This window comes from Papio anubis, chromosome 2 (assembly GCF_008728515.1).
Source record: "Papio anubis isolate 15944 chromosome 2, Panubis1.0, whole genome shotgun sequence".
Classification (NCBI taxonomy): Eukaryota; Metazoa; Chordata; class Mammalia; order Primates; family Cercopithecidae; genus Papio; species Papio anubis.
This window is the reverse complement of record NC_044977.1, coordinates 159,169,971-159,184,772: the sequence shown is the minus strand read 5'-3', so window position 1 is coordinate 159,184,772 and position 14,802 is coordinate 159,169,971. Positions and strand designations below refer to the sequence as shown.

At 41.4% G+C, this 14,802-nt stretch overlaps 1 protein-coding gene across 1 annotated transcript in view; it reads left to right on the top strand.

The window, feature by feature from the left end:
• Positions 1 to 9,756, top strand: part of ACP3 (acid phosphatase 3) — a 50,429-nt gene extending 40,673 nt beyond the window's left edge. Inside the window, exon 11 of the mRNA XM_031663761.1 lies at positions 9,164 to 9,756. Within this exon, the coding sequence (XP_031519621.1) occupies positions 9,164 to 9,282 (119 nt within the window). The 3' untranslated portion in view covers positions 9,283 to 9,756. The remainder of the gene's footprint in view (positions 1 to 9,163) is intronic.
• Positions 9,757 to 14,802: the final 5,046 nt, after the last annotated feature.

Here is a 14,802-nt window from a genome sequence, read left to right as displayed (position 1 = left end):
TTACTGTGGGAACAAGAGTTACCCAGATTTGGAGTGGGGGAAGTAAGGAAGGTCAGGGAAGGCTTTCTGAGGAAGGTAGCAACTGCACCATGTAAAATCAGTTTGAGGCCGGATGTGGTGGTTCACGCCTGTAATCCTAGCACTTTGGGAGGCCGAGGTGGGAAGATCACCTGAGGTCAGGGGTTCAAGACCAGCCTGGCCATCATAGTGAAACCCCATCTCTACTAAATATACAAAAATTAGCCAGGTTTGGTAGCACATGCCTGTAATCCCAGCTACTTGGGAAGCTGAGGCAGGAGAAGTGCTTGAACTCAAAGGCGGAGGTTGCAGTGAGCCGAGATCGTGCCACTGCACTCCAGCCTGGGCAACAGAGTGAGACTCTGTCTAAAAAAATAAAAAATAAGTTTGGATGGAGAACTTTAATGGTGTGGTTCAAGGTACTAGAAAGGTATTTATCAAATGTCCTAGTGCCTTAAAGCTGGAAAGGAGAGGAGAGTTACTCATCAGAAGGTTCAGTCTCCAAAGAGAGTCCCACAGGTTTCATTCAATGGGCCATTTCTAAAAAGATAAAATATCAACTCCACAAGGATTTTATCTGGTGTGTTCCCTGCTCTATCTGTCCTCAGTACCTAGAAGTATCTATGCCAGGCATGGATTGGTACTCAATAAATATTTGTCCAATTAATATATAAATTTGTTACCTTTGGCCAGGCGCAGTGGCTCAGGCCTATAATCCCAGCACTTTGGGAGGCCGAAGCAGGTGAATCATGAGGTCAGGAGATTGAGACCATCCTGGCTAACACCATGAAACCCCGTCTCTACTAAAAATACAAAAAGTTAGCTGGGTGTGGTGGCGGGCACCTGTAGTCCCAGATATTCAGGAGGCTGAGGCAGGAGAATGGCGTGAACCCAGGAGGCAGAACTTGCAGTGAGCCGAGATCGCACCACTGCACTCCAGCCTGGGCGACAGAGCGAGACTCTGTCTCAATAAATAAATAAATAAATAAATAAATAAATAAATTGGTTAACTTTTCTCCCTGAACCTACTCTTGTCTATCTTGATGAGCAGCAATATCTAGTAACTTAGGAGTTATTTTTTACCTTACCCTCTTCTTCATTCTCCATAGTCTCTCACCTCCTCTTGTCAAATCTACCTGTGGTATGTTTGTAGAATTCTTTCCCTCAAAACACAAATAACAATTTAATATGCAGGTAGAGTGAAATATGATTAAGCAGCAAAAAATGTTAATAAAAAGAAAAATGTAAGGGTTGATGTGCTGCAGCCCGCTTATACAGATCTCAAGAGTGGAATGTGTACATCAGTTCCCAACTCTCAGTTCAGCCACTTCACTTGGGCAGCTCCAATGTGGCAGGAGTATTTTCACCAAAGAAATTAAATGCTACAAATCTTACCAGCACGCCACTGGTTTGGGCTCATAGAAAGTTTGTTAAGAGTCTGTGACATGATGTGGCCTCTAATACAGTGAGTTCAATATTTGAACTTCTGTAAAGAAAAAGATTCGATTTATTCAGTATAATCTTAAAGAGAGATGCTAGGGACAGCAAGTAAAAATGTCAGGGAGACAGATTTTCATTCAATGTTGGGAAACTCCTGAGATAAGAAGTGCCCATTAGGCTGGGTGGCCACTCACCTTAGAAGAGAGATGTTACAGAGAAGGTTGAAACATGGAAGGCTGTAGGGGTTGAGTAGCTCATTAGTTGGGCCACCAAATCTAGCAAATAAAAGTACAGGATGCCTAGATAAATTTGACAAATGGCTGTAACTGCCAAATTTTTGTAATTCATTGGGAAAAAAGCAGAATACAGGACACTTAGGATGTTCTGAAAAAGCCGATACAGGAAGCAAGACAAAAATCATTAAATATAGGATATGTCCTATATATACAAGATACTTTGCAACTCTACTCCTTAGAGTAGGGGGTTCCACCCATGAAATTCTACCCACAACTATAAGCAGTGTTTTTAGCTAGTGCCAGTAGACTCACTTAACCAGATTCCAGATCATATCAATTAAATTCACCAGAGTCTGCTGGAAAATTCACAAGTCTAAGGCCATAGCACGTTGCTTGAAAATAATAAAATTTGTCAAACTGCTTCTTTAATTTCAAAATTTTACTAACACATTCGGACTTTCTTCACTAGTGCTCTCCCACCCCCTATCTCAATGTTCAACTCTAATTATTTCACAAGAAGGAGACTTACTGTTGGGAAGTCCCAGTTTTCTCTCATTATCTTTGTAAAGCTGAGAATCTGCAGCACAAATACACATGCCCAAGATTCAACCCTGAGCTTCTTAAAGGCAGGAACCATCCATGTTTCCTCTTTAGTCTTTAGCCAGTAGACAATGCCTAGAACCTTGTGCCTTCAATCACTATTTGCTAACTGAATACATGTTCAGCCCTGCATACCTGGCCTGACTTCCTTGTGGCTGGGCTCAGATGTCAGAAGCCTGGAACTCAGTTTATTTATAAATAAGAGAGAGAAGCTATGAATGAGCCTCAAAAGTGACTATACTGTAGAGACCCAATCATTGGCCATCTACACATTTGTATGTGCCAACATGTCTCTATTATTTGACTTCTGTTTTCAGCATAGTTGCTTTGCCATTCTCCTGTTCCTCCATTGCTATTAAAAGCCCTTGTTCAATCATATCCCTTGTTCAATCATATCCCTTGTTCAATGATATCCAGCACCGCTCCTCCCTCAAAGATGAGGCCATCTGATTATAACACCTGTTTCCTCATTCTTGTTGCCATTATCTTCAGTTTCTTGAAATATATCTCATCATTTGCTAAAGACATTGGCAACTTGCTTTGGTATGCTCCGATTCGCTCCTCACTCCACTACTGCCCTAAACCTAGGCAATTCTGACAGCTATAATGCTGATCTATCCCATACACTGCTCACCACGCCAATACCTAGGCCTCTAGATCAAGTCAGTCACATGGTTTTTTCATTCTGATCTGTGAGTAGAGCTGAAGCAAGCAAAAGTCCAAGCCTATTGTCACCATTTCAAACGATGAATGTTGACATTTCGTTCCATCCTCAACTGAGTCAATGTTTCTTGGTAAATGTATTCACCTCTACTGAACACTTTTCCTACTCCCTGCAGGAAGGCCTGTTTGTCCCAAATGTCTGATTCCATTTTGTTTTCTTTATTGTTATAAGCAAGACAATCCATTGATAAGTCTTTTAAGTTCTACTCTCACAACCTCAAAAATGTCTCAGTAGCTTTAACTTTCCTTTGCTGCTGTCCCTCAGGAAACCATGCTCCTCCCTGCATGGGCTGACCTCACTGTGAGTGTGAGCCCATCTCCACAGTCTCCTCAGGACCCCAGAGAATCTTTTGGCTAACTTCACTTTCTTCCTCTGCACTGGCTCCTTCCCTTATACTATGAAAATGCCCAAATATCTTCTCATCAAAACACCCTCAAGTGCTTATTCCACCTCACTCTCTTCAATCCCAATTTTCTTGAACTAATGATTTACATGTTCTTGTAGTATTTTCTTACATCCATCTTATGCCTTAACTATTCTAGAAAATTATGTCCACCCTTCTGTCATCTCTTTTTTTTAAAACTTCTCTTTTGAAAGCCGTCAGTGTCTAATTCAGTGGCCTTTCTTTCCTTGTGAAGCAGCTATTAGTATCCCCAATTTACAGAGAAGAAAACTGAACCTCAGAGGATAACATGCCACAAGTAATAGGATCAGGATTCAAGCTGAACACTTTCCAATATCCGATTTCTACCATATCATACTCACTTTTCATTCCACGGTGTCTTATAGACTACTTTCTTAGACCAATTTCCAAAAATAGGATTGGTGGGTCAAGATACATGATTATTTAATAAGCCATAGATTTACTGAGTACCTATTATGTACTCAATATTTTCCTATGTATCAAGCATTAAGCTTGCCGAGTAAACAGCAGCAGACAAGAAGACTGTCCCCATATGGCTTGCAGACCTTATGGAGAAAGGAGGGGTGGACAAGCAAATAAATAATTAAATCAGCCCTAACAGCAAAGTATGGTGAATTCTAGATGAAGGGCATACAGGAGAAAATACAGCACAGGCAGTTAGCCTAATGGGTCAGAGGAGGCTTCTTGGAGGAGTGATGTTCAAACTGAAACCTGAAGGAGAAACGGTACTAAGCAGGTGAATGAAGGTGAGGAGAGAGGAGGATGTTACAGACAAAAGAGGAGAATGCATAAAGGCCAAGAGGCTAAAGGCAGCATAGAGCACTTTGGGAACTGGAAAAAGGCTAGTGAATGTGTGGACGGCTGAGGCTGCAGAGGCAAGCACTAAGTGCTCCACAGGTCAAGTTGAGCTGTTGTGCTCATGGAAAGGTTTTAGGGAGAGGACAGATGCTGTAACTGGCTTCTTGTTTTAAGAAGACTCTTTTCAGTCATTACCTGTACTAGATCTCTTTGTAGTAAGATACAATTGATCATGTTCTCTTTTCTCAGTGTCTAGGACAATGCTCTGCCAAACTCCTGAAATATTTTACAGTACAAAGAAGCATATCATTTAAAAATAAATAAATAAATATATATCACAGGGAGAGAAAGCACGTGCACTCACCTGAGTCTTTTCTTTGTTCTCGGGTTCCCCATTCCACATTCAGTATGAGCCAGTATACCCAGGCCTCTGTCTTCTATGTCTAAAATCCTTATTTCCCCATCTAACTGTAGAATTCTTGACCTGTTTTGTCAAGCTGCCTACTGATAGTCTCTATCAAGATAATAACCTGTCTCAATCCCACACTGGAGACAAAATAAATTATCTTCTCTACTCCAAACCAATTTTTTTTGTGGTCCCAATCTCAATTTATCTTCTCAGTCACCCAAACAAGAAGCCACGAGATTGCCTTGACCACAGCTCTTCCCTTACCAGTATACATAGCCTGTTACTAAAGCCTGTTAATTCTACTGCAGGAGCATCTCTTGAATTCCCTCCTTTTCATTCCCAGGGCCACAGTTCCAGTTCTAAGCCCTCAGTGTCTTATTAAAGGTATTTCCAATAATTCTCTATCAGGCCTAACGTATCTCCACCATCCTATCTTTTCCACAGCTTTGTTTTTCTCAAACACAGAGTGGGTGGCCAGGCACGGTGGCTCATGCGTGTAATCACAGCACTTTGGGAGGCCAAGGTGGGTGAATCACCTGAGGTCAGGAGTTTGAGACCAGCCTGACCAACAAGGTGAAACCCCGTCTCTATTAAAAATACAAAAATTGGCCAGGCGTGATGGCAGACGCCTGTAGTCCCAGCCACTCGGGAGGCTGAGACAGGAGAATTGCTTGAACCTGGGAGGCAGTGGTTGCAGTGAACCGAGACTGTGCCACTGCACTCTAGCCTGGGCGGTGGAGTGAAACTCTGTCTCAGAACAAACAAACAACAAACAAACACAGAGTGGGCTCTATCACTTCCATATGTAATAATTGCTGATGACTTCCGTTTGCCCCATGTCAAACCGAGCACTTTAAAAACTGGCCCCTGGCCAGGCACAGTGGCTCATGCCTGTAATCCCAGCACCTTTAGAGGCTGAGGTGGGAGAATCACTTGAGCCCAAGAGTTTGGGACCCACCTGGGTAACATAGTGAGGCTCCATCTCTACAAAAAATACAAAAAAATTAGCCGAGCATGGTGGCACGCATCTGTGGTCCCAGCTTCCCCCGGGAGGCTGAGATGGGAGGATTACCTGGGCGCAGGAGGTTGAGGCTGCAGTGAGCAGTGATTGCACCACTGCACACCAGCCTGAGCAATGGAGTGAGACCCAATCTCAAAAAACCAAAAACAAAAAAAAACTGGCCCCCCATTTACCCATATGGTTTCACCTCCCTGAAGTCTGTATTACAGTCACATGTAACTCCTCATTACGTCCTAAACATGCCCTTGTGAAACTCTTTCTGTCCCATGGCAAAGTCTTACTCACCTGGCAGGCCAGCTCAATTCTCAGAAGACTTTCCAAACTCTTTATCTTTCAAATAGAATACACTCTGTTGACTGCAACTTTCTCTTTGTTTCAATAGCATTTCTTTTGCACCTCCATTTTAGTAGTTATCACAGTATCTTGTAATTATCTATCTGGTTCTCCTGCTAGACATTGAGCTCCTCAAGGGCAAAGATTATGGAACCTCAGCACCCAGCACAGCCTACCTGGTACATGTGTGCCCACCACATGTCTAGAAAGGAAAGAAGGAAAGATAAAGAGCGGAAAAGCATGTTCCATCGGACTGCTATGACAACACAGTCCATAAAAATAACTGAAAATAAATTTCTAAATACAGAGTCAGCCATGAAAATAGATTTTTAAGAATCACTAGTATCTGCCTTCCTCATTTCCATTGAGTCCTTTCTTTTCTTCTTCTATTTCATTTAGTTCACTTAAACTTATATTAAATCCATCTGCAGTTCTAATGAGACTGTCTCTCAGGGTATAACTTAAAGTCATCTTTTCATGATGCTAAGAAGCATCCTGGCATCATCAGAAAATACTGGGCTAAGAGTTGGGAACTTATAAGTTCCAAGTCATTATGTTTTTCTATAAATATTTATTAGTACTTGTTATGTGTCAGATACTGTTCTGAGTGCTTGGGATACATTCATGAATAAAAAAGACAAAAGTTCCTGCCTTTGTGAAGCTTATGTTCTATTAGAAGGAGAGAGGGATAGATAACAAATAATAAGCATAATAAGTGTTTTGGAAGATGAGGATCACAATGGCCAATATGGGGTGGAAGTGAAGGAGGATGTACAAGATGCACTTTTAAATGGGAAGGTCTCACGGAGATGAGATTTAGGCAAAGAAAGCACGGGATGTGTGGGAGAGCATTCAGGCCATGATAACAGGTTTAGCAAAGTCACTAAGGCAGGCCTGCTTGGCATGTTTGAAGAACAGCATAAGGATTATGAGGCCAGAAGTCAGTGAGTGAAGGTAGAGTGATAGGAGAAGAAATCTGAGGGGATTCATAGGGGACAGATGATGTGGATCTTCATAAACCATCATCATTAGAACTGTAGCTTTTATTCTGATTGAGGTGAGCATTCATTGCAGACTTTGTTTTAAGGAGAGAAGTGGCATGATTTGACTTGAAGTCATTTGACTGCTATGTTAAAAATGGATTGTGGGCCAGGCGCGGTGGCTCACACCTGTAATCCCAGCACTTTGGGAGGTGCAGGTGGTGGTGGGTGGATCACCTGAAGTCAGGAGTTCATGGCCAGCCTGGCCAACATGGTGAAACCCCGTCTCTACTAAAAATACAAAAAACAAACAAACAAACAAAACATTAGCTAGGCATTGTGGTAGGCATCTGTAATCCCAGCTACTGGGAGGCTGAGGCAGAAGAATCCCTTGAACCTGAAAGGCACAGATTGCAGTGAGCCAAGATGGTGCCACTGCACTCCAGCTTGGGCAACAGAGCAAGACTCCATCTCCCCCCGCCAAAAAAAGGATTGTGGCCTTGTGGCCAGGTGTGGTGGCTCACATCTGTAATCCCAGCACTTTAGGAGGCTGAGGCAAATGGATCATTTGAACTCAGGAGTTCGAGACCAGCCCAGGCAACATGACAAAACCCCATCTCTACAAATAATACAAAAACTAGCTAGGCATGGGGGTGCATGCCTGTAGTCCCAGTTACTAGGGAGGGTGAGGTAGGAGGATCACTCGAGCCTGGGCAGTCAAGGCTGCATGAGCCAAGATCATGCCACTGCACTCCAGCTTGGGTGACAGAGTGAAACTCTGTCTCCAAAAAAAAAAAAAAAAAAAAAATTACAAAGGAGAAAGGATAGATTGAAACAAGGCAACAAGTTAAGAGGCCATTATAGTGATCCTGGCAAAAGACGATGGTGGTTCAAAGCAGAGTGGTGTCAGAGACGAAAAGAAGTCAACGTTGGAATATATTTTTTGGTAGGACCAATAGGATTTGCTGACAGCGTAAGCGGTGAGAAAAATAAAGGAGTTAAAAAAGACTCCAAGAGTTTTATCCTAAGCCAACAGAAGAAGGGAGTTCCCATCAACTGAGATGAGGGAAGGCTCTGGGAAAAGCAGATTTGGTATGGAGAATGAGGATGGGGAGATCAAGGGTTCAGTTTTGGACTTGAGATTGAAATGCCTATTAGCTATCTAAAGAAACATATCAGGTATACAATTGGAGATATGAGTCTGGCGCTTAAGATAGATGTCAGAGCTGAAGATTTATATTTGGAAGTAATTACTGAATAGATGGTTTTTAAAATCATGAGACTGATAAGATCCCAACCCCAATAACCATAACCAGATTATCTAATTGCTCTGCTTCTTACTTTCCTCATTCTCTTAATGATAATGTCAGGTGAAGTCAGTGATTTTCACCTGTGTTCTATGGTGCAGTAGGGTTCTGTAGAAAGAGGTGATGGGATCAGAGGGATGTTTGCTCTCCCATTGCCTAAGCTAACAAGAAACCCTATATTTTTACAACGAAAAGACATACATTTAGAGGTGGTACAAACTGGTATTTCTGATGTGTATACTATAGTGGACTAGGGTGCATGTGTAGGAGAGTAACTTTCCAGATGAAATAATGATTTAGCATCTCATTAAGAAATGGCCCCAAATATCTGCTTTTACTGGTCAGCTATCAAAGGAATATATGTAAATACAGGTGCATATTAGCAATAGTACACAGTTATGCTAGAAATGTTTGCCATAGATAAAATGTGCGCAAGATCTCCTCTCTAACAAATATTTACCTAAAAATCAAATTTAAGAATCGAAAGATTTCATTTCTTTTAGATCCAGTTGATTGCAGTTGAGCATTCAGAATTTCCTTTGACCCTGAGATCATGGACAATTGGTAATTTAACTATAAAAAAATGCATAAAGTTAGTGCTATAAGAGGACTTAGAAGTACTTCAGCTAATTACCCTCCCTTTTCAGTGGGGAGCTGAATCTCAAGGGTCAAAGGTTATGCAGGAACTGGAACCGAGGTCACCTCCTGACTCCTAGTCCTGTGCTCTTTTTACCACACACAATGCTGATTTCAAGGCCTCTTTAGAAACTCCTCTGAAATTTGCAATTAAGACAGAAAGCAACACTCACATGTGATCTTCATATTTTCCTAATGCATTAATTTTACATTAATACTTTTCCTATTTTCCCACAGTTCTAAAGGTCATCTTTGCTGTTGTCTTTTGCCTGATATCTGCTGTCCTAATGGTACTGCTGTTTATCTACATTCGCCGTGGACCCTGCTGGCAGAGAGACTCCTATGGGAACATCTGAACAGACAGCTGGATAAGCCAGGCCAACCTCCTGTGACACAGCATCTCTCAGTGGTGCCGCATCTAAAGGACAGGCTTTTGCCATGTGGGCATTGCCGTCCTCACACCCTGCCTTTTCAATCTGCCTACAGCAGGGTCTGAACTCACAGGGACCCACAGACAGCTGCTGGACTGACAGATGAATGAACACCAAGGTTACCTAGGTCTTCTCATCATGGAGTGGTAGTGCAGGCTGCTCGTTCAGCTAGAAAGAGGCTGTTATGCATAGGATGGTTGTATTCTCCGCCACAGTTGTCCAGAGAGAAATAAGAAGCCAAACTCTAATCAGCCTTTTACCTGCAAAGAGCGAAGGATGAGAAGGTGGACAAAGACATAGATTAGAAAAATATTGGATATTGAGGGAAGTTAGACTAGAAGTAGTATTATACAGGGTGATTCTTTTTTTTTTTTTTTTTTTTGAGATGGAGTCTCGCTCTGTCGCCCAGGCTGGAATGTAGTGGCTGGATCTCAGCTCACTGCAAGCTCCACCTCCCGGTTTTACGCCATTCTCCTGCCTCAGCCTCCCGAGTAGCTGGGACCACAGGTGCGTGCCACCTCGCCCAGCTAGTTTTTTTGTATTTTTTAGTAGAGACGGGGTTTCACCGTGTTAGCCAGGATGGTCTCGATCTCCTGACCTCGTGATCTGCCCCTCTCGGCCTCCCAAAGTGCTGGGATTACAGGCGTGAGCCACCATGCCCGGCCCATACAGGGTGATTCTTATGAAAAGAAGACCCAATCATAAATTATAAGTAAACTTTTTATTTAGCTATTAAGTAGGTTTAATATACATACACACACACATACACACACACACACACAACTGAAAAGAAATTTCTACCCAGTGTTTGACAGTGGAAAGATTTCTGCATGTGTGTCTATATATTAACACACATACGTACACATATCCATATTTAAAATGCCTACAGAAGAGGTATTTAATTCTCAGAAACTGTAGAATCACCCACTTTATATATGACTCAGGTCATCTGCTCACAATTTCTATAGTGGGGAGTAAATGGAAAATATACATGGCCACTATCAGATACCTCCACTATCAGATCTGGATATTTTTTAAGTTTCCATTGTTACTGCATTTTAAAATTGTAAGATCTTACTTTCATAAGGGCTAGTCTAGCCCTAATGAAATGATAGTATACTCTAATTGCCACAATATGTCTGAATTTTACAGGTAGTGAAGTAGAAAAAAAAAAAGTAGACTGAATTTTACAAGTAGTGAGGTAGAAAGAAAAGTGGACTGAGGGTTGACAGCCCACTGTCTCAGCCCTGCACTGGCTTTGGGCTCATGACTTAGAACAAATTTTTTTATATCTTTTTTTTTTTTTTTTTCCCCAGACTCATGGTCTCACTCCGTCACCCAGGCTTAAGTGTAGTGGCATGATCATAGCTCACAGTAACCTCTAACTCCTGGGCTCAAGCAATCCTCCCACCTCAGTCTCCCAAGTAGCTAGGACCACAAGTGCACACCATCACACCCAGCTAATTTTTTAATTTTTTGTAGAGACAGGATTTCACTATGTTGCTCAGGCTGGTCTTGAGCTCCTAGCTTCAAGCAATCCTCCTACCTTGGCCTTTCAAAACACTGAGATTAGATTATAGGCATGAGCCATCACACCTGGCCTAGTTCTTTTATATCTTTTACCTTGGTCTCCTAACCTAAAAATGAAGAATCTGAATTAGATGAACATAGAAGTCACAGCTAGCTCTCATATACTGTGAATAATTTTTCATTTTATGCTCTAGATGAGTCATTGACCAAGCAAGCACTGTCAAGGATGGTAGTATTGTGGCAAGTTGAAAATGTATGCTAAACAATTTTAATCTGCCCTGAACCACCAGCCATTCAGTTGGTGGGACATTCAATCTCACTCCTCAGTAGGGTTCTCTACCTCCTCAGGTTCAACTAAAGGTCCCAGAGTATAGCTGGTGGGAGGAGTCAGAGAAGAGTCCTCTAGACCTCTGTCCATGCTAGTCTCTGTTAAGTTCACCATCCCTGCCCTCATGGTCTTCTGATGGTAGGCAGGGGATATCTGTGCCATTGCTCCCAGGATTATATGCTTGGAGTCCACCAGTCTGAAACTGTGCAGTCCTGGGGCGATACTTTTGCCTGGCACAGAATCGCCCCCAGGGCCTCCCAGAACTCGACTCCATCTGTTAGTTTCAGGAATCTTCCTCTCCCCTTGGGTCCAACAGCTTCTACCTGTTAAGTTTCAAGCACTTACTTTCTATATAACTCTCACTGAGCCAAGGTTATTGCAAACAAAAGGCTAAGAAGGAATTGTCTTCTCTTGCTTGGCAATGTCTGCTTCCTGATGCAACACAAAAAACACCTAGGTAAAAACAAAAAACACAAGATGTGGCTACCTTCTTAGCTTGGGAAAGGGAAAAATATCTAGAGCAGCAAGAATAAAGGACAAATTACTGCCTTGATAAAGTAGCCAGCCATATCAGTACGTAAGCCACAATATCTTGTGCTAATTCAACAAACATGGATGAGAAAACTATTATTTGCTAATCACTGACCTAGATGCTAAATTGTCCATCCCAATTGTGATTATTAATGGCTTGACTCCAACACCGACCTTATACAGAGTTGGTAGAATGTAAAAGTAAGAGCTTTCACAACACTTTTTCCATATCATTTTTTGTTTGTTTGTTTGTTTGTTTATGAGAGAGTCTTGCTCTGTCACCCAGGCTGGAGTGCAGTGGAGTGATCTTGGCTCACTGCAACCTCTGCCTCCTGGGTTCAAAAAATTCTCCTGCCTCAGCCTCCCGAATAGCTAGGATCACAGGCCCGCATCACCACACCCGGCAAATTTTTGCATTGTTAGTAGAGACGAGGTTTCACCACGTTGGCCAGGCTGATCTCGAACTCCTGGCCTCAGGTGATCTGCCCGCTTCAGCCTCCCAAAGTGTTGAGATTACAGGCGTGAGCCACCACATCTGGCCCATATTATCTTTTAATCCTGCTGTCAGAGACATGTGAACCAGAGCAACTCCATCTAGAGTGAGGGCTACCAAAATGAGGCTGGGACTTGCTGGGCTGCATTTCCAGAAAGTTAGGTATTCCCAGCCTCTAGATGTTTATGGTTAAGGGAACAAATTAATAATGTTTACTAAACAGACCCAGACTTGGGAGTGTCCAGATATCCTGATATCTGGAAAACAAAGGCATTTCTAATTTTGCTTTAAAGATAATAATATTGATTCTTGCAAAATATAGTAATTAAGAAATCAATCCTTTATCACACACCCTTGTAGCAGAGCACATCTCCCTATAGATACAGCGTTGTACCTGCTTTATCACTATAGAGCATTTAGCACTATAGAGAGTGGATGCATTCCTCCTCTTACTTTTGGGAACATCCTACTCTGTCTATGGAGTAGCTGTACTTTAACTACTTTACTTTCTTTATAAACATGCTTTTACTTTGCACTGCAGACTCGCTCTGAATTCTTTCTTGTGCAAGATCCAAGAACCCTCTCTTGGGGCCTGGATCGGGACCCCTTTCCTGTACATATTTCTGGGGATTGCAGAAGGGACTATAGGGCGGAAACCCCTGGTATGTGGTGGGGTCCCGTAACACTGCCAGTAACTAAAAGGACCTCTATTTTCTGTTGGTTCTGAGGGATTTTTTAACATCCTCATTTCTCTTCCTTCTGTCATTGCTTTTGATTATTGTAAAGAGAACTCTCACTCTCAACTTGGTTTGTTTTTTCTACTTTCCACAGAGCTACTTTGTTGATAAACACTGTAATTGTTTTTCATCCTTCATAGCAGAATAGAAAATCACAACTGACAAATGCTCTGTAGTGATAAAGCAGAGAGCACGAATGTACTGTAATCTTTCTCAGGAAATAAGCTAATCGAATCACTTCAACAAGAGAGAATGTAAATTCTTTCTGATGATAAAAGTGACTTTTTCAGATGGGTCAGGGATAATCAGTCCAGTTGCCCTGATAATAAATGCAGCTTGAAAGATAATCACTAGAACTGAGGTCACCTCTGCTTCGAAATGTATTTCTCATTTGAACTACTATAGACGCTTTGAACAGGATGAAAATAAGGCAGTAATTATCACATCAATGGAGGAACATTCCTTAGCATAAAAAAACTCAGCAATGTATACACAGGAAAGTACTAAGGAAGAGTTGTAGGTAGGATATCCCTAGATAGAATGGCATTGCATTAAGAAACTATGATCATAAAAAGAATAATTTTTGCCTTTAGAAGAGTGCAAGCATTAGAGGCAAACATTTTACTGGAAGTCATTCAACCAACAAATCTTTTTTTATTTTAGAACTAGTATTTCTTCTCCCTTCTTTCACGTTTCATGAAAACATGAAAAAATCAGTCATGTTTTCTACTCTCCCAACTTCCTTTCTATCTTGTTCTAGTATGTTAGCATTGATTATTTCTCCATTTCCAGGGAGGTTTCTTAGTAAATGAATGCCAGAGTGTTACCATTTTCTTTTTTAAAAACTCTCTTTTCAGAAATCTCATTTGGGCAATAATGGATGTGTGCAACATTTTGTTGTTTTAGGCCAGGGCTGTCTAATAGAAGTAGAATGAGGGCCACACATAAGAGCCACAAATGTAATTTTAAATTTTCTAATAGCCACATTTTTAAAAGATAAAAATGCAAAGATTAAATTAATTATAATAATAAAAATGGTTTAACCCAATGCATCTAAAGTATCACTTCAATGTGTAATTAAAAATTATTAATGAGATATTTTATGTTTTTTTCATATTAAGTATTTAAAATCTCATGTGCATTTTACCCTTGCGGCACATCTCAATGCAGACTAGCCACATTTCAAGTCTCAATAGCCACGTATGGCTAGTGGCTACCATATTGGACAGTTCTGCTTTTGATCATTAGATGACAATCTTTTTGAAGCAGCGAGAATGTGTTTTTTGTTATAATTTGTAAAATCCACTTTCAGATTATTGTGAAGAAATAAAAATCATTTTTATTTTGTGTCTACATCTTACCATCTTTGTGTGCGGTTGAATTGAAAGATTTTTCTGAAATGCTTTTATTTGTAAGTTTATCTTAGTAGCAGCCCAAACCTTTTCCAAAACTATCCTAAACTAAATGGACTAGCTCCTCTTCTTATGAAATGTCTTCAGGAGGAATTTGTTAACACGCTTAGAAGATAAGGACTACTAGATTTGGTGAGGGGCCGGGGGTGGGTAGATTTTAAAAGTTAAGTTACAATTTTGATTGTGGCTAGGTGCGGTGATTCACACCTGTAATCCCAGCACTTTGCGAGGCCAAGGTGGGTGAATCACTTGAGGTTAGGAGTTCGAGACCAGCCTGCCAACATGGTGAAACCCCATCTCTACTAAAAATACAAAAATTATCCAGGCATGGTGGTGCCCCTTTATAATGCCAGCTACTCAGAAGGTTGAGGCATGAGAATTGCTTTAATCTGGGAAGCAGAGGTTGCAGTGAGC